General features: G+C 36.5%; 1 protein-coding gene across 2 annotated transcripts in view; it reads left to right on the top strand.

Annotated features, from left to right (window-relative positions):
- Positions 1-23929, top strand: part of LOC128025918 (MAM domain-containing glycosylphosphatidylinositol anchor protein 1-like) — a 152221-nt gene that overhangs the window by 99430 nt on the left and 28862 nt on the right. For both annotated transcript variants that reach the window (XM_052612529.1, XM_052612528.1), the window contains exons 10-15: positions 2893-3159; positions 4800-4945; positions 11747-11921; positions 13590-13613; positions 15916-16068; positions 16469-16630. In XM_052612529.1, coding sequence (XP_052468489.1) covers positions 2893-3159; positions 4800-4945; positions 11747-11921; positions 13590-13613; positions 15916-16068; positions 16469-16630 — 927 coding nt within the window. The remainder of the gene's footprint in view (positions 1-2892; positions 3160-4799; positions 4946-11746; positions 11922-13589; positions 13614-15915; positions 16069-16468; positions 16631-23929) is intronic.

The following is a 23929-nucleotide window of genomic DNA, read 5'->3' on the forward strand; positions in this document are numbered from 1 at the left end:
TATTGATTTAAATAAAATTAATATTTATATTTAAAATATTACACATAAGGTTTTAATTATGAATACTAATGTTTTAATTTATAAATACATTTACAATTATAAATATTTAATAATAGAAAAACCCTTAATATATATGTAGAATGTAATGGTAATCATTATTAAAGGAAAAGGTCACACAGAAGTGGAAATGTAATACATAAGCTGTGTGTTTGTAATAAACAAAGTGACTTTAAAACATTTTTAACTTCAAATCGTTGCTTGTGAATTAAAAATGCAAGCAACGATCAATAAACTCTTTTATTCAATAATATAGATTTCTCCAGTGAAAAAGTCATCTTGTCTGATTCAGGAGAGAAATATGAACAGATGAAGCACCATTTACAGGTGAAAATAGTCCAAAACTGGTTAGATTTTGATATGAGAGGACTCTTTCACAGCAGGGAGTGTTCATTATGGATTATGGAAGTGTTACAGTATTAATGATGGGTTTGTTTCTTAGCTTGTTGTTTTATAAGACATTTATTGATGGACATGAGTGGTGTGGCTTATTGTGACTTTTTTATCAGCTGCTTGGACTCTCATTCTGACGGCACCCATTCACAGAGATGACATTTTTCAAATCTGCTCCAAAGAAACAAACTCATAAACATATTTAACATACCGTTATATTCTCAATTTCCCCCTTTCCTTTTCCTCTCTTTTAATGGCCAATGACAGGAAACTTTTTATATTTAATATGTATGTATACAGTATATGTTTTCTCTTGTGTCTTTATTTTGAATTAGTTTTATCTTCGCGCTCATGTTTATCAGTGCTGTTGGGTGGCTGAAGCTTATGATGTTTTGACTACAGACACGTGTCCTTTCACATGAGACGGATGATTCTAGTTTGTTTATTGGAACCGCTGTGTTGTGAAATGAAAATAGTCTTGTGTAAACTTCATTATGAGAATAGATGAGAGCAAATCACCTCTTCCTGTTGAGTTTAGATAAATGTTTTTCACAAACTACGTTAAAATGCAAGACAGATGATCGCCCGTCACATCAAGGGAATTTATAATGCTGTACAGTATCATTCACGGCACCTTTTGTTATGCATTTCCCAACTTCACTTTTCTTTCTGTTTAGGCTGTGTCTGTTTTTATGCTTTCTTTGCTCCCCACATTCATATCTTTTCAATGCATTCAGCATTTTTTCTTTGTCAACAAATAATCAGTAAAAGGATATACATTTCAGAAAAGTAAGAAAAGTCCAAGAAAATCTCATATGAGCTGTTTTATTAATTCATCATACATAATGAATATGCATAATTTATAAGTTCAGGCGTTCCATGGGACTGGAACTCCTGACTCTGGCGTTGCTAGCGCAGCTGCTTTTCTATTCAGTTTAATTTAAGTTTACCTAACCTCTTTGCAACATTTGGGACATGTCTAAGCATATTTTATTTTGGCGGGAAAAAATGTATAACCATCTAATTACATATACAAACTTTAATCATATTATAATGCGAAATGGGCTTTTGTGTTCATGTAAATTATTTAATAATAACAATACAAATATATATATATATATATATATATATATATATATATATATATATATATATATATATATATATATATATATATATATATATATATATATATATATATATATGTTTGTTTGTTTTGTTTTTTTACTGCAAAAAATCATGCCACTTATGGAGAGGTTCGGCTGGAGTACTAGTTCTTTCCCACACTGTTTGTTTTCTTAGTCTTAGATCCAAATCACAAACCCGAGAACCTTGTGGGAATTTAAAAAAAATTTGATTGTTATAATTTTCAAGGTCAGTGAAATCAATTTGATCTTTTTCTGCTTCCTTGATGCACAGACCTGGTCTTGTTTTACCATATTTTTGCAGATGAAAGACAAACATTTTTTTTTTGTCTTTGTTTAATTTTATTTATTGTTTTAATATTATTTATATTTTTTCATCACCATTTGATAACTTCCTCTGACACAACTTTCCTTTTTATTTTCACTCGTGTCACCTTGTAAGTGTGAGATGCCAGTTAACAAAGCCAAATTATTTATTTAATCTGACATATTTTTCAAAAGACAAAAACAAAAACTCTATCAGGAATTATTGGATCATGGAAAATGGGGATGATAATCGTTTAGAATGTTAGATGTCTATTTCAAATGATTGTCCATTAAAGATATCATCCTGTACAACCAAACAGTTTGTAAATCAATCTGAAGCTAATAAGGATTCATAATTATATTGTCATTGGAAACGCTGAATTAAAGTTCATAAGTTAATTACACCCTGATGCTCTCTGCACATTAATAGTTACAGTAATGTACTGTTGATGTATTCCTGAGGTGCTGGGATGCTAATTTGCAGTCACATCACTTCATACATGCAGAGTGTCTAACCAGACCCTGGTAGACTGTAATTAGTCATTAGCTCTTGCACACTATATAGATTGATTCCGTGCAATTAGCTGAGACAATGTGGACCCCATCTTATTGATTCAGGTAGTCGCTTGCAATCTGTCATCTGAACATCGTCGGCATGTGCGATGGATTCATGCATTGTGTCCTAAGTGCTTTGGCATGGTTTATGTGGGGCTTTGTTTCCAGTAAAATCTCAAGAGTGGTCAGTTCATTTACTGTTCTTTTCCTTAAATTGATTTTTGTCCTGTTAGTGAAAAAAATGCAGTTTGGGAACCTTACTCTAAAGAGCGTTTTAACAAAGTGAACTGTAGAAGTCAAAATGTCAGCACAGAAGGCTAAAAGAGATGCAACTGGTAAAAAATGACTTTAAAATCTTAATTTTACCCAAAATATTCACTGACAAATGAAGAATCAAGGATGAATTCCAGTGTAATAGTCTTTCTTTCTCCACCAGACCCTCCTGTTGTGGATCCAGTCCTGCTGGATGTCCGTTCTCAAACGCTTTCGACAGTCAATCTCCGATGCCTGGTTCTCAAGTCAAATCCAAACCGGATAGCCAGCACCCGCTGGTACCGTAATGGGATCCCCATCCGAACACCACCGGTGGACCCTCAAAGTGTCCCTCAGCTCCGGTTCAAACTAGACACCACAAATAATGGCACTTATGAGTGCAGAGTGAGCAATGGAGTCGGTACCTCAACCTGCACCTTCACTGTGTCTGGTGAGTTGTAAAACACGTACTGTATGTTTTATGTGAGAGAATTGATCTTCGTCGTACCAGTAAGTGGCCAGTTTTTGCTTAGTGGCCATTTACACAACAACATTTTCAGCCAAAAACTGGAAACTTTTTACACATTTTGCCTGTTCGTTTACACCACAACAGCATTTTGGGGACTGAAAACGCATATTTTGAAAGCGTCTTTCTAAATGCAAGTTTATGATAACGCCACTGCTATCATTTCCATGTAAACACCCAATATGGCAATTTTTGAAAACAGTGACATTATGCACGTGCGTAGTACGTGTTAGGTATGTAGACATGTGCAGTATGTGTTGATTTTAAAGGCAAGCGTGAATAAACATACACAACAATGGAGGAGTACATGATACTGTTTTAGCTGCTCAAGAGTTTGCTAACGCTTCTTCAGCAAAGTGTGGATTTACTTCACCAACATTACAACCAACAGTGGAAACACATCACAATACATAATTTAATCATCACTTCCCTACAAAAGAATTGGCTGCCATCTTTGCAGACTTGTTAGGCTTTTCCCTCTCAGTAGGGTCTTATCTTTAGCTTTGCCAACACATCATGACAGCTGAGAGGTGCTAATGCTAATCCTAATCAGCTAGTTCTATCGTCACACACTAATACGACTGCTGTTAAAGGCCTAACTGCTGTGTAACATTTAACACCATTGTAGAAGGAATTGTGTTGCAACATTTAGCATGCAGTGTTCCTTACTCTGAATACTATGAAAGGCATTTTTGCAGAAATGTACCCCAGCTAACAAAAGCATGTTTTAAGAACATTTTGCTAACAGTCCCATTAAGTAATTTAAATGTTATTTCTGAATGCTCTCAAAAATTTAATTTTTTTTTATGTAAAATTTTGTTTTTTTAGATACTGTATGTTGGTTAACATGAAAGGTTTTTGTAAGGGACATTGAAACACCAGAAACTGACATTTCACTAAAATAAAAAATTACTTTAATACAGCATATCTGCTTATGGGTGCGTGTATTTTCCTCGCAAATAGCATTGCAAATATATAATTTATTCCCTATCCGCTGCACCAGACAAAACTTGAAGTTTAAAATGCGCCCCGGAGTTACAGTTTCATTTGGTGACACTAAATTAAACAGTTCTCCTTTAATGAGATGCTTGTCCTTCATTGATGCTGTAGATAATTGATTTTCACTCGGTGGGTCATGACCCAATAATGGCTTTTTGTCTGCAATAAAAAATACAATTAAATATGCATACCTAGAATGGCAGACAGGTTTTCAACATTATATTCAATGTAACAGCTATGTCTTGCAGCAGAACCACTGCAATTTCAGTCAGATATCCAACTTATTTTTAATAGTTCATTATGCTGCTTGATATTGCAAACTGTTTTTTTTTTAATCATATTATTTTAATGCATCAACATATTTATAGATACACCAGTTTGTAGTGCAAATAGTTTTACCTTTTACTACACTAGTTATTTACATACAAGTGGCTAATGAGTCAGAGCATCACACATTCAGAGAAAATAGCTTACTTCCTTATTGCAAAATAAGATGGTAGTAGTTTATCTTTTTTAAGTATTTGACTAACTAGTCATGCTCTGTTTTGGTTTGTTTGTTAATTTAGCTCAGCCGTATAATGCAGAGTTTTACTACGACACTCCAAACCCCATTCGCACACTGAAGAACAATTATTCCTACATCTTGCAGTGGACACAGAAAGAGCCCGGCGCTGTGGACAAAATCACTGGTTACTGGATCAATGTCCAACAGGTAAAGCAAACACCCACAGACACTGGAAGCTTAATATTTACTTCTTTCTTTCTTTCTTTCTTTCTTTCTTTCTTTCTTTCTTTCTTTCTTTCTTTCTTTCTTTCTTTCTTTCTTTCTTCTTTCTCTCTTTCTTTCTCTATGGTGGCTCAGTGGGATGTGGATGAGTAGAATAAGTGTGTTTGTAATAGGAGTCAGGGGAATCGTGTGCTCTGTGTAGGGAGCAGACAGTGGATCGATCACTGCTTGTCCTGCATTAAAGAGACTCTCAGAACCCCACAGGTGCAACACAAGAACACACAAGCAGCCTGATTGGGTCTGCATTCCAGCCCTGCCGGATAAAAACAGGTCATACACCCTAAGGTGCTATATTAAGGAACATGGACAAGCATGTCCAAACCATATTGTAGTCTATGTGATAAACAAAGAGCTTGGATTAAAATCCAGTGATACTAAAGCCTATTCTGAGGTCACGTTTCTTCCCTAACCGTGTCATTGATGAAGTAAATTGGCTTTTAGGGTTAACCTCGCTGGCCACTTTAGACGAAAATATTGCTGTTAGCACAAAAATCGCAATAAGAAGTTGCATATTTATAGCATGTGCAAACCTATTGTGTTTAGTAGCTTGAGTTCTTCTCCACAGAGATGAATATGTCCTCATTGTGTCCATCGTACTCGACTTTGCCAGATGGGATTGGATGGTCATGTACTGTAAAGCTATCTTTATTTCACACCCAAGCAGCAGTAATTCACATAGTTCCTGTCTTTTGACCTTCATCCCTGAGTCAGCAGTGTGAGGCCGCATGAATATCTGCTTTGCATTTCTGAATGCATTGTCTGAAATACAGTGTCTAGATAGTTTACTAAAAATTGTAAATATGTCCCAGTTTCCACTGTGAAGCTCACTGACTGAAAAGGTAGTATCTTCAGTGCAGGTTTATAATAACCACCATAGACATTGAGGACACAAGTGAACTGTTAGCTGCCAGTGTTCCCAACCAAGCATGAATTACTTGAATAACACAATGCTTCAGTTTTTTAACGGAGAAAAAGTGCAAGGCAAGATGTGATTTGACAGCTGTTTTTAGATAGAAATAAAAAACAACAACAGTAAATGCCAGTGATATTTTTTCTTCTTCTGCTGTTCTGAGTTGAAAATACAGGCTGTCATTTACATGATTCATGACTTTATTAGTGACTGTGATGAGACAACAAGTATTTTTTCTATGTTTTCAGCATATAAGGCATACAGATAAGGTTGAATAGATGGATATTTAAAAAAAAATATATATATACATTTAATTGATTACATTTGATTACATTTTTCGTTATTCCATTAAACTCAGATAAATTATTTTAAGTGTTAAAAATATTAATAGTTAAATATCTACAGTTCCCCTTAAACAAGGTACGTTTTCATGAGAAGCATCACTTATTAAGATACTCCACTGGCAGATTTTTTTTTCCTCTTACACAAGAAAATATCTGCCATTGGATTAAAACAAAATACACCAGTATTAAAGATACATTCTCTGAAAACAAGCCTTAATATGTTTAAATAAACCAGTCTTGCTTTTAGCATTTTTAGACATTTTTTTTAACTGGAAAAACAAAACAGTTGTGCTGCATTTAATATATATAGCACTTTCTTTTTGCTAAAAGGCAGCATTTCAAGTATCCTTCATTAGAAGGGCGATCCCATAAAGAATAACGACAAGCTGAGGGAAGAAATGTATGATTTAGAACTGAAATTAATTGAACATAAGAAATATCCAAACATCTTGGGACGACCCCAACAGCGGCAGCGGTGCGTCGGGAGCGATCCATGAGTGCATCTCTCACAACTGTGTGCGCTTTGTGACTCTTCATCAGATTTTTTTTCAATTCTGACATCCTAATCATCTATTCATAGAAACCTGGCCCAGAGGGGGGCAGAAGGAACGGAAGAGCGCAGATGAATTATGGAAGGAGGCAGGAATCAAAGCGAACGGGGAGGGGGAGATTAGCCACTTGTCTTTGTGTGCATGAATAGCTAATCTTTCCCTCTTTAAAACCTTACCTTAAGTAAGAGTCTACAGGGACCAATGAATTAACATCCTGACTGCAGCAAGCATGCATTAACTTTTATGAGCTTGAGTGTGTGTGCGTGTGTGTGTGTGTGATGGAGAGAGAGACAGATTATAGATGAGTTTCTCAATATACTTAGTTGAGTATATGTGCATATTTGATCATAGCAGAATAACAATGAATAGTGAAATATAGTTCATTCCATTCGTGTGTGAATCTACAGTATACGGTGAACTGACCTGTCCGTTTGTGTATGAATTTGTCTAAGGTCTGAATGTGTCGTGCTGCTTTGCGGTGGTAATGTCGATAAATGTTTTATAAATGTTGCTCTGAGAAATGTAGACGAGAGGGAAAAGAGAGAGGGGGTAATGAGCTGAAGAAAGCAGAGCCATTGTTTCTAACAGGCTATGTTTACATGCACAAATTTTGTTTCAATTAGACTGAATTCATTCCGAGTGATGAATCTGAATGTAGTGTTTCTGAATGCTAAATAAAGTGATTGGGTTGATGTGTGCATTAATATGTCCTGAGCTTTGAAGTGAAGTGACGTGTGGCCAAGTATGGTGACCCATACTCAAGATTTTTGCTCTGCATTTAACCCATCCAGGTGCACACACACACACACATGTTTGTTTTTGTGAAAAGTGGGGACATCCCATAGGTGTAATGGTTTTTATAATGTAGAAACTGTATATTCTATCGCCCTTCACCAACCCTACCCTTAACCCTAACCCTCACAGGAAACTTTGTGCATTTTTACTTTCTCAAAAAAAAAAAAAACTCATTCTGTATGATTTATAAGCGTTTTGAAAAATGGGGACATGGGTTATGCCCTCATAAGTCACCCTCTCCTTGAAATACCTGTGTCATACCCATGTCATTATACACAGTTGTGTCCTGATATGTCACAAAAACATGCCCACACACACACACACACAGTGAACACACACCTGGGGCAGTGGGCATCCAAATTACTGCAGCTCCTGGGAAGCAGTTGGGGCTTCTGTGCCTTGCTCAAGGGTCTCACCTCAGTCGTGGTATTGAGGGTGGAAGAGAGCTGGTTAATCACTCACTCCCCCCACCAACAATTCCTGCCAGACCTGAGACTCAAACCAAAGTCCAACTCTCTCGAGAACAGCTTTTTTTTTCTTTCTTGCCTCTCTTGCCTCCTTGTAGAAAACGCCCCAACTAAACTAGCATTCTGTCTTTCTTTACTTAAACATTTTCTTTACATTTTCTTATAAAAGGTGCGCAGACTGCTTTTGTTTCCTCTGAACTCGCCAAAGAAGATTCAGAACATTTTTTAAATGAGTGTTGTGTTTTCAGAGTCCGCAGGAAACATCAAGCCTAATTTCTAAAGCTGTGCCACTTGTTTACTGGTGCGGGAACAGAATCCCTCTAGAATAAACGTGTGCTGAGTAAGATGAGAAACTTTCATTACCTATTATTATTTTGGCCTCATTTTTTACAGTTCTTTTTTTCCCATTAAACTGATGCTAACAAGCTAAACCCTGTATTCAGTCATTGTTCTAAATTTGCTGACAAACGACAAACCCAGTTTCATCTTTTAAACACACTCTGTGCCATATGTTACTCAACCACCAGAGACTCAAACAGCTGTCCGCATCCAAACCGAGCACCAATGACAGACCTCCAATCAGTGGGGTGAATAACCTCAGGAGAGGGAGAGAGAAAAAGAGCGCTTGAATGCATTTACACATCTTTATTGAGATGTACCTGCAGGGGAGCGCGGTTCACAGGCCTCTGCTCACACCTTGCACACCTGTGATTTGACGAGAGGTGAGATCTTACAGCTGTGTGTGTGAGAGTTTAGTACATAAAGCCCTTTGCAATGTGATTTAACCCTTTACGCTTCTACATTGTGCTAGTTCCTATTCGTCATCCTTTAATGATTCCGAATGTACCATTTTCCTAAAGACCAGAGAACTGGTTCCCTTCATAAAGGTTAAAATTCTATTCAAATAATATAATATGCATTCCAGACAATGAGTTCACTTTACTCAAATGGCTTTAACAGTCACCAGATCTCAATCCAACAGAGCAGCTTTGGGATGTGGTGGAAAGAGAGGTAGCATTTTTTAGGTCTCATGTTCATATCGTTCTTGACAACGTCCAACACATTAGGGGCCGTTTAAACCTAGGATGATAACAATGATGACAAAGATATAATTAAAAAAAATAATCTAAATGTAAAGCAATTACAGAATCCACAACATATTTATACAGATAATGACACAGTGAAATGATATCATTGGAAACACTTTTTTGTTTCAGCTGGTGAATGATAAAAACACTGACAGCCAATCAGAATCCAAGCGGTTTAAAGAGCTTGAACATTTAAAGCAGCAGACGACAAAACTGCAGTACGCCTTTAATAAACAGAACATTACTGTGCACTGAAGTGGATGGTAATATAGTTATCATTATAGTTATCTTTATACTTAATACTGACAGGATAATCAGGCACTGGAGGCACTGTCTTCTGTCTTATGACTTTTTGTCTGTATTTTGCATTATGTATATAGCATTATAAAATATTTGATTTCATATTTCATAATGTTTAATTTGCTTAATTTCTGTAAAATCAATTATTCTCTGGTCTTATCTTTTTTCTTCATTAAGCAATGCCACCTTTCCCTTGGAGAAAACATCGCTGGACTCTCTCTCTTGTGTGTGTGTGTGTGTGTGTGTGTGAGTGTGAGTGTGTGTTTGGTGATTTAGATGAGAGATGCACAGAAATGTTGTGTTAACAGAGAAGAGCAGCCAACTACAGACAATTTATCTGTGACTTTTACAAAATGCATGTTTGCATGTGTGTGCTGGATACGGCTGTTAAGTCTTGGCATGCATTGTGTAGGCTCAAGTGGGTTTAGTGTTGGAGACGTGGCGGCACACACTCCATGTTGCCGTGGTGAATGGCCCAGAAACAGTGGTTTATGGTGGGACTTAATTAGACAGATAACAAATGTGTTTGACCCCTCACTAGCCAGGTTAACATCACTGCTACGCTTCTACTTCCTGCCTGGAAAAGGGGGAACAAATGATGAATTGGAAACACACACACACACACACACACACACTTATTCATGTGTGTTGTATTTGGAGGGAATGCCGGCAGGTTTACCTGCTGCCCGGGTCTCCATGCAGAACTAAGCAGAGATCATTTCTCTTTCCATTGTGCTCTTGTTTCCATGGGGCTGCTGCCATGTTTCCCATAATTCCATGGGGAAAAAGCCTCGACTGCCAGAGTGCCGCTGGCCCTGTGATTACCACACATCCTCTGGGAGTGAGAGCTGACCTGAAACAGCTCACTGCACATTCATTTCATCTAATAAGATAAGGCTAATAGTATTATATATTATTAGTGTAGGTTTTTGTGGTATCAAATAAAACTGCAACATGTTTGCTTATATGAATAAGAGAGATCAAAAGCTAAACATAGTTAAAAATACACTGTAAATATATATACAAATTTATTTTTTCCATATGGAAAATGTATTTTAAATATACAAAAATGACCAAATATATTGCTAGTATATATTTTGAAATCTAAATGTATTAATATTGCCCCACACATATATTTTATTAAACACATTTTAAGATTGGACTTATATAAATATATAATTAACATTTGAAGGTTTAAATGTAATATATTTCTAATCTAAACTTATTTATTTTGAAGGTCGAGTCGAGTTATTATCTTTGTGCTGTTAAACTACATGGAATTTTGTTCATTTAGCTATAAACATGTTGACAGTTTAACTAATACTTGCTACACCGTTCCTTGAGGTAACAATGAGAATGTATTGATGCAAAAGTTTGCATTGAATTATATGTTTGGACTAGAATAGAGTGTTTTTGTAAAAGTGTATTTACTCCTTGAGTATGCAGCAGCAAATGCTCTGTTTTACAAGAAAAGAGACATTTAAAGGGAAAATCTCAACAAAAAACAAAAAACAAACACACATGAAATGCTAATGTTTCGTTAAAGTATCCTCAGAAAGGACTCAAAAGCAGCAGCATTCAGAGGCATCGTAAGATGTCCCTTGGGAAAGCAAAATAGCTCAAAGTAGAGAATGACAAGTTGATCTGTTTCACCAAGTGTTCTTAGTCAGCACACTGCTGTTGAGCCTGAGGAAAGACTTCTAAACTTCTTACAGCAGGGTGGCAGGATAGCAGCTGACCTTGCACTCTGCAAATCATTGCACCGAGGGCTTTCTGTGGTTTCATGGAAGTTAGAGATGTATAACTCTGTGTGTAGACACAACCAGTTTCCAGCGTAACGTTTCTGTCCTCGCTGTGAAAGTGAAAATGCTTATGGTGAAAAGTCATATGGTCAGAAGTGAGAGTGTCTTGTGTCCATGGAGTCACTAACATTTCTTCTATCTTCCTCTTCTTTCTGCCCTGCTTGTTTTCAATAGATAAATAATGTCAAATAGTTACAAGTCCAAAATGATGTCAGAACTACTGAGAAAAAATATTATAGGGTAGAGTGGGCTCACCAAAATGTTTTAAAAAGCAGATGATAGTTTTATACAAGGCAAGAATGCATTATATTCAAAAGTGACAGTAAAGACATTAATAATTTTACAAATAAATACTGATCATAAAACAGTTTATTGAGCTGTTTTAAAAATTGATAATAATGTCAGACCTTATTTCAACATGATCATAGCATTATCATCCTTAAACTCTTTTTCTCTTGTGTGTTTGCAGAACCGACAGACAATTTTGTCCAAACAGATCACCACTAAGGAGCCGGTGAAAGGTGTTCTCATGTCCTACACGCTGACAGACTTGCGTATTCCCCTGTCGTATGAGGTCAGCCTCACTCCCATAACCAGCTACGGCACTGGAAACACGGTCACGCGCACCATCCAGTACTCAGAGCGTAAGTCACCTTCCTCTTATACCAGACATTTAGTAATTACAGCATGCAAGATCTCAGTTGTCTGTTGTCTACTCGCATCTGTTTATTTTTATCTTAAAGTTGAAATGCATTATGTTATTTTATTTCAGGTATAGCAATTTTGATGAATTTAAATTTTAGATTTTATATGGGCGAGCGCAAAGCATAGCTGGGCTAGTTGTGGAATGGGAATCAAAGCCAGAATTGTTAAAATCTTCATGATTCCCATCAACAGAGGTCATGCATTTCAAATGTGAGGTTTTGCTTTTGGGATTATGTTAAATTGAGATGTCAAACGTGTGGCAGCCATCGTGTGTTGAGATTGCTGATGCTTCAGAACAGTAGGAACAGACCAGCGGTTTCAGCACCAGAGCTGAGTCTGGATCTCAGAAACTGCTGATAGAATCTGATCCCACTGGATAGTCTTTCAATCTTTAACTCCCAATCTCAGCATTTGCTTTAACCAGACCAAAAAATGGCCAACCTACAGAATAAATGGATTGCTGGAAGACATGAAACCCTTCTTCTGTGAAGTCAAGGCTGTATTCACAAAAATGTTTCAGTACTCTAATTTGATTGGCTGAGTAAACAATGTGTGTGTTTTTATTAATTGTACTTTATGTATATATAGTTTATTTATAGTAAAGTGTTCAGTTAAATATTTGTAAATAAAAAGTAATTATTATTATTATTATTATTATTAATAATAATAATAATAACAGATACTTTTTAAAATTATTTTTAAATTAATATATTTGGTAGTATGAAAGTACATTAAAGTATATGGAAGTAAATGCTTTTTATTTATTTTATTTCTTTCCATATTATTATTTTTTTATGTTCAGATGGTAAAATATATATAGGTAAAAACTATTTAACTTTTTTTGTATACATATTTTATTATTTAAATTGAACCTTTTTTAATCTCATTTGGATTAATTTATTTTAGATTTAATAAATCAATACAATTTTTATTTTATTTTATTTATTCTTTTTTTTCTTCTTACAAATAATAAATTTTTAATTTGGTTGAAATAGCAGTTTAAAAAAATTCTTGAATGCTATTTTAATAAATAAAAAGAAAACATATAGAACAGAAAAAAATAGAGCAAGCTAGTGTTAGAGGCCTTTTTTTGCTTTTGTTAATTGTATAATAATTAAACAGAAAACAAATAGATGGAATGCATAAAGATTAAAGAAGCTTTTTTTTTTTTTTTTTTTTTAGAAAACAAGAAGTTAGTACATGAATAGAATTAGAATAAAGAGTGCTAGAGTTAGAGGGTCAAATAAAGATGTGTTTTTATCCAGTTCTTGAAGTTGGGTAGATTGAGTTGGGGAAGTCATTCCACCATGAGTGAACATCTAGTTTAAAAGTCCTTTAAAGTGATTTTGTGCCTCTTTAAGGTGGCACAATAAAGCAACGCTCACACACACACATACACACACACACACACACACACACACACACACACACACATATATATTTATATATATAGTGTGAAAGATATATGTATAAAAGTAATTGTTAGATAAATATTTAAAGTTTTCTCTGTATAATTTTGTTTGATATGTTTAAATACAGTGATCTCATTTCTCATTTATAAGAAGGATCGGTATTCACTCTTTTTTCTAATTTCTTTTCTCTTGCAGCCTACACTTACCCAAGACCTTCAGGTGAGAAAGTCTTGTACTTTTTCTTTCGGTGATTTTTTTTTTTTTTGTTTTTTTTTGCGTGTTGTCTTTCTCTCTCCTCTAAACTTTTCTCCCATCTCACGCTTGTCCTGCCTTTCAGTTCTTCCCAATTAAATTCAACACAGTTCTCCTGGCAGCCTAAGCACTGAGCTTTGCCAAAGAAGTAAAAAAAAAAAATACACATAAATTAAACCAGACTGGAGATCAGCAGAGTATATTGATGAGCCGAACGCATGTGGAGGGAAGAAAATGTTGATTTCAAACCACTATTTAGAAACTGTGCATTCTTATCCAGTCATTTGGTCTGTGTTCTCTCACACTTGGAAAATTAGTTAATCAGCCATTTAGAGTGTGACTGGAGTACTTCTGGGTGACTAAATATAGTATTTTGTATTCACTGTTTGTTAAGTGATGTTTTATTAACAAATTTTGGGAGCAGCAAGCACAGATAATTAACATGGCCAATTCATCACCAGAAATTACACCATCTATCCAACCGGCACAAGTGAGAACCCCTATAAATAATCAAAGCAGCCTTACCTTCAGTATCTCTAGTCTTTCATTATTCCTTCCACCACCCCGACTCCTCACCTTCAGCCCGTTCCTACCCCAGCACGGGGAGGAGCACTCAGGGGGAGCGCTCTGGGTCTGGGCTAAAAACTGAGCTCTGACCCCTCTCCCTGGATAGGGGGAGTACCCTGGGCTCAAGAGTAATTACCGGTACATTTTGTTTGGTAATATTAGGCAGTTTTGATTTTTATGCTGTTTAATGCTTGATGATCACATTATTTCACACATGCATCTGCTTACATACTCCATGTGATTGCTTGTTTCTGCTTCTTCTTCGCCTTATTTTGATCTAGACATTCAGGACTCTTTCAGAAGATGTGATATAGTGCCTCATACTGTATAAGACAAGGACACAGGACCAGTTTCTTCCCTCAGGCAATCCATCTTATGAACAGCTGACAATAATGGCGAACACACTACACTTTATATTTATATACACACACACTTTATTTATCTAACACACATACTTAGTATACACTTAAATTTTGCACACAATATATATGTACATACATAACTTCACTTTGTAATATACCTGCCTACAATTGTCATTTGTATATTGTCATTCACTGTCTACATATTTGTATTTTTTATTCTTTTATTATGTGTTTTATGTTCTGTCGCTGTCATTCTGTTGTACTGCGGAGCTTCTGTCACGAAAACAAATTCCTCGTATGTGTAAACATACCTGGCAATAAAGCTCATTCTGATTCTGATTCTGATTCTGATAACAGTGAAAACCCAAAAGTCTGAAAATTCTGTCGAAAAACAGGCCTGTCCTGCTCTCAGTTACTGAATCCCTGAGACTGGCAAGGGCAGCTTCCAAATCCTCATGACTCATCTTGCTTGATCTGTCTTCTGCCATTGACAGATGGGCATCTCAGGAACCGCACTCCAGTGGTTCAAGTCTTACCTCTCAGTTAAGTCCTTCAGGGTGTCTCGGAGGGGTGAGGTTTCTTAGTCAAGTTCTTGCTACTGGGATTCCTCAAGGCTCAGTGCTTGGACCACTTCTCCATCTACATGTCATCATTAGGATCTGTATTGCAGAAGCGTGGCAATCAGTGCTATGCTGATGACACTCCACTCTGCTTCTAATTCCAAGCAGATGATCCAATGGTAGCGGTTCGCATTGAAGCCTGTCTGATAGATATTTCTGGCTGGATGAAGGACCATCACCTTCAACTCAACATGAGTAATACAGAACTGCTTGTGGTCTCAGCCAACCCAGCACTTCATCACAACATCTCTATACAGCTAGGTTCGTCAACCATAACTCCTTCCAGGAGTGCAAGGAACCCTGGAGCCCCGCTGGATTCAAATTCAGGGGCACTGATGTTTGTCTACAAGACAACCACTGGCGCTGCACAAATATACCTAAACTCGCTAGTTCAGGCTTATTCGCGATCCAAAAGCTTGTGTTCTGCAAGTGAATGACGCTTTGTGGTGCCATCCCAAAGAGGCACAAAATCTCTCTCACTGATATTTTTCTGGACTGTTTCCAGCTGGTGGAACAACCTTACCCAGTTTCAAAAAATGTCTAAAGATATATTTTTTCGCCTTAAATGTTTTTTCTTATCTTATGTAACATAATCTTGCATTCATATGCTTGTGTAGAGCATGTTTCAAACTTATAATTACTATATTCATGTGCCAAAAAACAACAACAACAAAAACGGAAAGGTGTATTACGATTCCCTCTCATGTTTTTTGTGTGCAGATCAAGTGTGTGGGTTTGAGGACATTAGGATATGTGGGTTCACTCAAGACCGCAGCGATATGTTTGACTGGACCAGACAGAACCATCTCAACCAGAACCCCAAAAGGTCGGTTAATACAGGGCCGGATACAGACAGGAGTGGGACAAAAGAAGGTAAAAACACACACACCAAAGTGGACATATTTTTTTCTGCCCTGTATTGAAGTAATTTTAGATTCATACATCTGAAGATAATTTTTTCTTTGTCATTTAAATTTATTTTATAGCACCTTTTTTAAACTTAAAATTATTCCAAAGCACCTTTACCTTTGATAATTTTCCCAGTTGAGAAACTCCATAAAAAGATACACTTGTATTCTTGAAAACAATTACAACAAAAGCAAAACCAAATAAAAATGTATTTCTTTCGAATCTTTAGAAAGCAGGTTTTAATTTATTGTAATTTTTTTATTAAATATATTCTGTGTGTATAATTATTTATTTGTGAAAGCTTCTGCCCTCTCTGAAAAACAGTGGTAACAAATGCGTTTTTTACTTTCCTTCTGCAAATAAGGTTACTACATGTACATTGAGACGTCGCGGCCGCGCCAGGCTGGGGATAGAGCGCGTCTCCTCTCTCCATTGTATAACGTTCCGGCAGCCCGAGGACCAACGGGGACCACCAGAACCCCCTACTGTGTCTCTTTTTACTACCACATGAATGGAAAACATATTGGTGAGCCTTTAACCATGGTTTGAATTCACACTCTCAGAAAGACAAACATTTAAATGCTCAACTTTTTAACTTTGTTAACTGATATTGTATTGATGTACTCTTGGGCAATTGATTGAACAGTGGTCTCTATATGACATGTTGGAGGCTTAATGACGTTGTTTCCCTGCAAAAATTGGTACTTGTACATGCACATATGTATATACTTCAGCTTCTAACTGGAGTTTGGTTTGTCTGAAAGCATCCTCCTCTACCACAGCATTGGGCTGAATTTTTTGGGTAAGTACAGTTGTTTGAGTAGCATTCACCAGATGGTCAAAGACAATGAAGGACACAGACAGTTAGAGAGAGAGAAAGAGAAGTGAAGTCATCCACACATCCATTAATTATTTATCTTGTCTGTTAAAACATTACGTTTTTTTCCAAAGTGACATCTGTCTATTCTCTCTGCTCCAAACAGTCTTTTGTATGTGTGTGTGTGTGTGTGTGTGTGTGCGTGTTTCTTCTTGGCACATTTAAGCTGATCAAGCACATCATTCAGTGCCACACTAGTAATTCTAAGTGAATGTACACAGCACAACAATATTCCAAACAATAATCAAATTGTAATTGTAAAAAAACTATTTTTTTATACACTACCATTCAAAAGTTTGAGGTCAGTAATAAAAAAAAAAAGAAATTAATACTTTTATTTATCGAGTATGATTTAAATTGATCAAAAGTGACAGTAAAGGCATTTGCAATTAGAAGCGACAAACAATTTAAATTAAATGAAAGAATCCTAAAAAAAAAAGATTCCCATTTCCACAAAAAAATATTATAATGTTTTAATCATTGATAATGCAAAAAAAAAAAAAAAAAAAAAAAACATGAAAAAAAGGAGCCCAGAGTTCCATGGCACAGGGGATGCAATATCTGACCCAGCTGAAGCCGACGGGAGCACAGCGATGCTGAATGTCCAATGGGTTCTACTGGAGTTGAGGGAGGAAGGAGTGCTGGTGCAGGAGTTAGGGCAACAGACCAAAGTAGAATGGAGGGTTCAGAGGCTGGAGGTAGAGCCTCGGGATCCCCATGTCCAGGAGGAAGTGGCTCACCACAGGCCCACAGTGTAACCATGCCACTGAGAGGTGTCAAGGGAGGCACTAAGAGACTGGTGGGAGACAGTGAGGACTGGACAGCAGAAATAGCTGTGGTCTGGATAACTGACTGCAGATGGACAGAAGAACCAGGGAGACACAAACTCATAGGAGATCATAGAAGAGGCGGTGGGAGAGGGAGGTTGTGTGGAACTAATGCATCCAAAACAAAAAACAGGGATAGTAGGGGTTGAATGAATATTACAGTACAAGTCCAGCAACTCTCTCTTTCAGTGACAGGCAGGTAGGCGAATCTCCAATCCAAACCCTCAAACTCCATGCACATATGTAAGATGATGAACGGAACATCTGGCTCAGTCAGTCTCTGCTCACCTTCCATTGCAATATCATGCACGGCTGCTCCAGGCTTAGTCGGGCTCTGAGTCTGCTGTGGGCACTGACTGTTGCTCCTCACAGTTGGAGAGATTTTGGGCACTGGATTGTGAGAAGGACTGGCGTTGTCATCGATGGGTCAGGTGGTAAATGACAATCCATAGGACACCCACTCCACTAATTTGACGAGGCTACCTCAAGGACCCTCCCTGAAATTCCTCCAGGTGTTCCTCAAGGGAGTGATTTCCCTGCCCAAGGCTTTAAAGGCGAACTGCAGGAATGTCTGTGATGATGGGAAAATAGAACAAAAATGGAACTCACTTACCAAAGCCAAACACTGCTTAATCTTCTCTAGCTCCTGCCTTTTGTCACGGTTTGTAGCAAACACAAAAACAAGGATGAAAGATCCAAAGTCCTTTAAAGGAGTCAACAGATGCCCATTTTCCAGAAGTTGATATGATTCTTTAGGGGCTAAAAGGGTTAGTTCACCCAAAAATGAAAATTATGTCATTAATGATTCACCCTCATGTCGTTCCAAACCCGTAAGACCTCCGCTCATCTTCAGAACACAGTTTAAGATATTTTAGATTTAGTCTGAGAGCTTTCTGTCCTTTTATTGAAAATGTACGGTATTCTGTCCATGTGCAGAAAGGTAATTAAAAACATCATCGAAGTAGTCCATGTGACATCAGAGGGTCAGTTCAAATTTTTTGAAGCATCGAAAATACATTTTGGTCCAAAAATAGCAACAACTAATTTTTAAAAAACTTTTTAAAACTTAATGACATAATTTTTATATTTTGGTGAACTAACCCTTTAATGGAAATTCTGTAATGTAGTTTGGATCAAGTATGGTAGTGTAAAACAGTACTGTTTTTACCCTGTCAAAAACAGCTCTTTTCAGGACAAGCTGTTTTCTTGCATGCTGCTTTAAATGCAAATGAGCTCTGCTCGCCACGCCCCTCTCTTCCGAGCTGCTCTCTGAGAGAAGGTAAACTTTATTTGCAAAGATTCATTCAAAAAACTTTATACTCCCTTCTTCTGGACGTGAAGCTGGATCATGAATGATTTGCACAAAGATAGAGGCATGTAGGTAGATCGGGGGGGGGTGTCAGTTTGATGTCACAAAGACAGGCACCTCAGATCAGTTCGATTTGAGAAAGGGGAAATGATTTAATGAGATAAAAAAAAAAAAACACTGGGTGGATCTTTATCATTATAGGGTGGTTGTGTACACACACTCCCAACACACATTTCAGTTCAAACAGCTGGTAAAATGAATGTGGCATCCGATGACCCCTTAAATGCAATTCTCAGGTATAGGAACACAGGATAAACAAAGACAGAATACATTTTTTTTGGTGGGTTAAGACTAGATATCTTTTTCTTTTTTTGGTGGACTACCCCTTTAAAAAGCAAACCCACGTAAACCTTACAGTGGCACCTAAAATGTGTTCTAATTAGGCAGCAGACAATGTTTAGGAGCAGATCCTGTGTGTCAGTCCTCCTAGAAATGAGTTTGTTTATGCAGGGTGCTATTGTATAGATGAGCTAAATCTGACAAAAGCTTTCTTTTTGAAAAATAAAAGCATAAATGACTCATAAGTAAATAATGCTATCTAAAAAGGTAACATGAGCACTGATTTATAGGTGTTCTTGATGGGGTTAAAAGATCTGTGACTATCTGGCAACCACCTGTTATCACACACTCTTGTACACATTTGCACATGCAGACTTTAATTGCTAATTAATGTAAGAACTTTATCACAGAAAACTCTTGTTTGGACAGCAGACCAAAAGTTCTTTGTTGTTGTTTTCTAATTTTTCAGCTTGACAAATAGAGTAACTGAACTTCCTGTTTACCTTCACGTTTTATCTGCGCTCACTCTTCAAACTTTATCAGCCCATTAACGGCTCATAAATTCTCCTCTTCTACTCCTCCCCCCCCCTCTCTTTCTCTCTCTCTCTCTCTGGCTGTCTGCTTTTCTTTCACCTCGTTCTCTTCACCTGTGCATCTTCACTGTCTGTCTCCTGGTCTAATGAGACGATTCCGTCTAATTATTTGCCAGTCGCCACTCATGATACAGGCTGGGCTCACGGTGGGGGGCGACTGGTGAACACAGAACACCCTTAAAGCTGTACGGCTTTCCAAAGGCATTGTGGGTTCCCTGCTGCAGGCCTGCACTGTATTTTTCAAAGGGTATGTTTTATTAATTCCATTGCTATTTAGGAGTCGGAGAGGACAGCAGGTCCTTAATGAAAATTAAAAATTGAAAGGCGAAACACATTAATCATGATCAAAATCACTCTAGAGTGCACGCGCAGATGCACATGCACATAAACTCATACTCAAGCAGTCTGCTAAAGCTCTCTAACTCATCATATTTGTCTCTGTCTGCTTTAAAATGAGATGGGGCGGTTTAGCTGTGTTTTTCTTTGCTGCTACAGTATAAATCTACAATCTCTGCAATCTACAACGTTAAGCATTTTACTCTATCTAACAGCTGTTACAGAAGGTTTTTTTTTCAGATCAATTCAGTTATTTATAAAAAGTACATAAAAAGTCATCATATAGAAGCAAAAATGTCAATAAAACTGTTTAATATGATTAAAATGTAATATTTTTAGGTGTTTATTTGTAAAAAAAAAAAAAAAACACAACTAAGGATGTGTGCACTACAGCTAATTTCAAAGCCATTTAAACAACTACTTGACTAGTCTAAAAGGAAGAAACCGTCAGAAGACAATCAACAACACTATTGTATTGTGTGTACAATCTAAGAATCATGTCAAATAACCTTTTTATTCGAGTTGTTCTTACCATCAAACCATTCATATTTACAACACTGACAGCAACAAAACCAGCAGATGTGCTGAGTGAAAATGCAAATTCTCTCTCTGACATTAGGTGGCACTTTTGGACAAGCAGAAACACATTAGTTACCATGGTTACCCCTGTAAACAAAACAGCTGTGCTGATAAACATTATACAGGCATTATACAGAGATAACCTGAAAAAACAAACAAACAAAAAAAATCAACAAAACCTTTTCCTGTCATTCATAATGTTTCTCCCTTTAAACCGAAAATAAAATGAATTCGTTATCCACTCTAGATATCCACTTTTCAAAAATAAAATTATTATTTTTAAACAATAACTAATGACGAAATTTCGACTAGTGGGCTATTCTCAAACATCCCTGCCCAAAACCATCTAGCTTGACCAGACTGGATGACCTTAGGCTGGTTTAAATCATTTTCATCTGCCAGCTGCTCTCTGTCCTACATGTGACTGGTGGCAGTGATCAGCTATAGGCTCAATGCTGGTGTGATCACTGTTCATTACGGCCCATGCACACTGATCTGCTAATCATTAGTCTGTGCATTGGCATGTGGGTGGCATTGTGGGCACAGATGCTAAACTGAGAGGGAGGCACAGCTGGCTCTACTCTCATTACATGAGACGCCCTACTGAGAGACCGACATTGTTGTAAGTAATCTTAATGTGTAGGACTGTGTTAGCCGCTCTGTGCTGGCCATAAAATACAACCTCATTAGCAGAATGAGAGTTTAGACTTTTATTTGCGCAACTGTGCTTGGATTAGAATTGATTACCTCCCAATTAGTAAATGAAGAGATTAGCTCTGCGTTTGGTTATGCCTAGCATTACATTATTCAGTACATTGACACTTTAGCCTGGTGCAATATGTCTTATATTAAATGTTCTTCACATACAGTACAAGGAAATGCAGTATGTAGTGTTTAAAATGCATGTGTGTGTGTTTGGAGTATATTCAGTTATCTGGAGGCTTGATGGTCCTACAGAAAGATCTTTGCATTACTTGACTGGACCAATAAATCTTTACTAGTAAGACGGAGAAATTCCCTCTCTATATTTCTGGATGGATTTATCTGATTAGAGGGAGGAGGCATGTATTCCAGTTGCTTTTGATGACTTCATCATTAGATTTCTAGGTGCTGTTTTTCTTTTTTTTTTTAGTAGCATAGCATTAGAATTTGTGTATAATGCAGTTTGACTCTCTTTTAAATTCAATGCTTCATGCATCTTAACAGCTGTTGTTTAACAGCCCATGTTTTTAGGGTTGAAGACCACAAGTTCAACTGTAATGTAAAACACGTTCACATTTTTTAAAATGCAGGTGAAAGTTCTTCATAAATAAATAAATAAATAAATAAATATATATATATATATATTAGGGCCAGGACTTTAACGCGTTAATTGAAATTAATTAACTACACAAAAAATAACGCGTTAACTAAGATTAATTAATTACAGAAAAAAAAATTCACTTATTTTTGCACCGCGGAACGTTTCTCACTGGATGAGTTTCAGCGGGACCGATTATACTGGAGCACCAACTAGCGTTCGCATATCACCGCAGCACATCGAGCCTCAAGTATCACCTCAACGCAAAACATATAGCAGCTAGTGTGGACTTTACACTTTATGTTGAACTATGTATTATTTCGTTGGTGCAACAGTTTATGTTGAACTCTTTATTGTTTTGGCCAAGGTTATTGAGAGTTGGAATTAGTATGTTATGGCCTCTGAAGCAACAGAGAGATGTTTTCTAATAGTCAGTGTTTCCAATGTTCTGAATGTAATTGACAGTATTGTGTTTTACTTAAAAACACTTTCACACTTTACAGAAGGTTCCAGCACCTATAAGCTTCCTGAATTTCTGAAATGTAATATTTCTAAATTGTTTCTAAATATGCTATTGCTACACTTCATGGCAAAAATTGCACTGGTCTGCTAGACTTGGTTGAACAAAAATAAACAATATTTTGTTGCTTAAGCTTATGTATTCAGTCATTATTCAATGGTATACTATAAATCCATGTGAAAATAAATTACTTCTCAGTGTTCTCAGGTCAAATATTTATATGCGATTAAAATGCGATTAATTTTGATTAATTAATTACAAAGCCTCTAATTAATTAGATTAATTTTTTTAATCGAGTCCCGGCCCTAATATATATATATATATTGTATTATTATTATTATTATTATAGTTTTTGTTTTTATTTAAATTTTATGTCTGTTAAGTTGTTATATTAGTAATGATAATAATAACAACAATAATAGTACTATTTTCCTCCCTTATTCTTGATTTTCTCTGTTGTATTTTTGGTTTTATATTTTTGTGTTCACTGTATTATTATACTTATTATTATAGATTTTATGTTGTATTTTTGGTTTTATATTTTTTTATGATGATTGTGATGATGATGATGATTATGTCCCTATTTTTATTTTCAGTTGTATTTTTGTATTTGAATTGTAAGTCTTTTTTTAGTTGTTTTATTTAATAATTATAATACTAACTGCCTTTTATTTATTTATTTATTTAGTTCTCTCTCTTTATTTATTTATATTCGTGTTATTAATTGTTACTCTTTAAGTAAATGACCAGGGCTTACCATAAACAAAGTGCTATTAGGCTAATGAAACAATACATTAGATTAACATGCACCACTGGATATGTGTCAGTTAAATTGTCCATTTCGATTTCATGTTGCTTTTTTCGTGTCATTCTCCTTCCTCTCCACACAGTAAAGACTAGGCGATCACCCTCTACAATCGCAGTAGTCTGTTTGATTTTTCATCAAGAGCAACACAATAGCATGTTCTATTAGACCGCACGGCTATTAGGCTCTAAGTTCATTACAAAGGAGTTCAGCAGCCAGTGGATCCATTAGAGCAGAAGTCAATCACAGCAGCATTCAGTCCATTCGATCCTTCACTCATTACTGCATCAGAGTGTGACCCTACTGCTGTTTCTGGATGACAGCGGCACTTCACAAGGTG

Source organism: Carassius gibelio, chromosome A13 (genome assembly GCF_023724105.1).
Source record: "Carassius gibelio isolate Cgi1373 ecotype wild population from Czech Republic chromosome A13, carGib1.2-hapl.c, whole genome shotgun sequence".
Classification (NCBI taxonomy): domain Eukaryota; kingdom Metazoa; phylum Chordata; class Actinopteri; order Cypriniformes; family Cyprinidae; genus Carassius; species Carassius gibelio.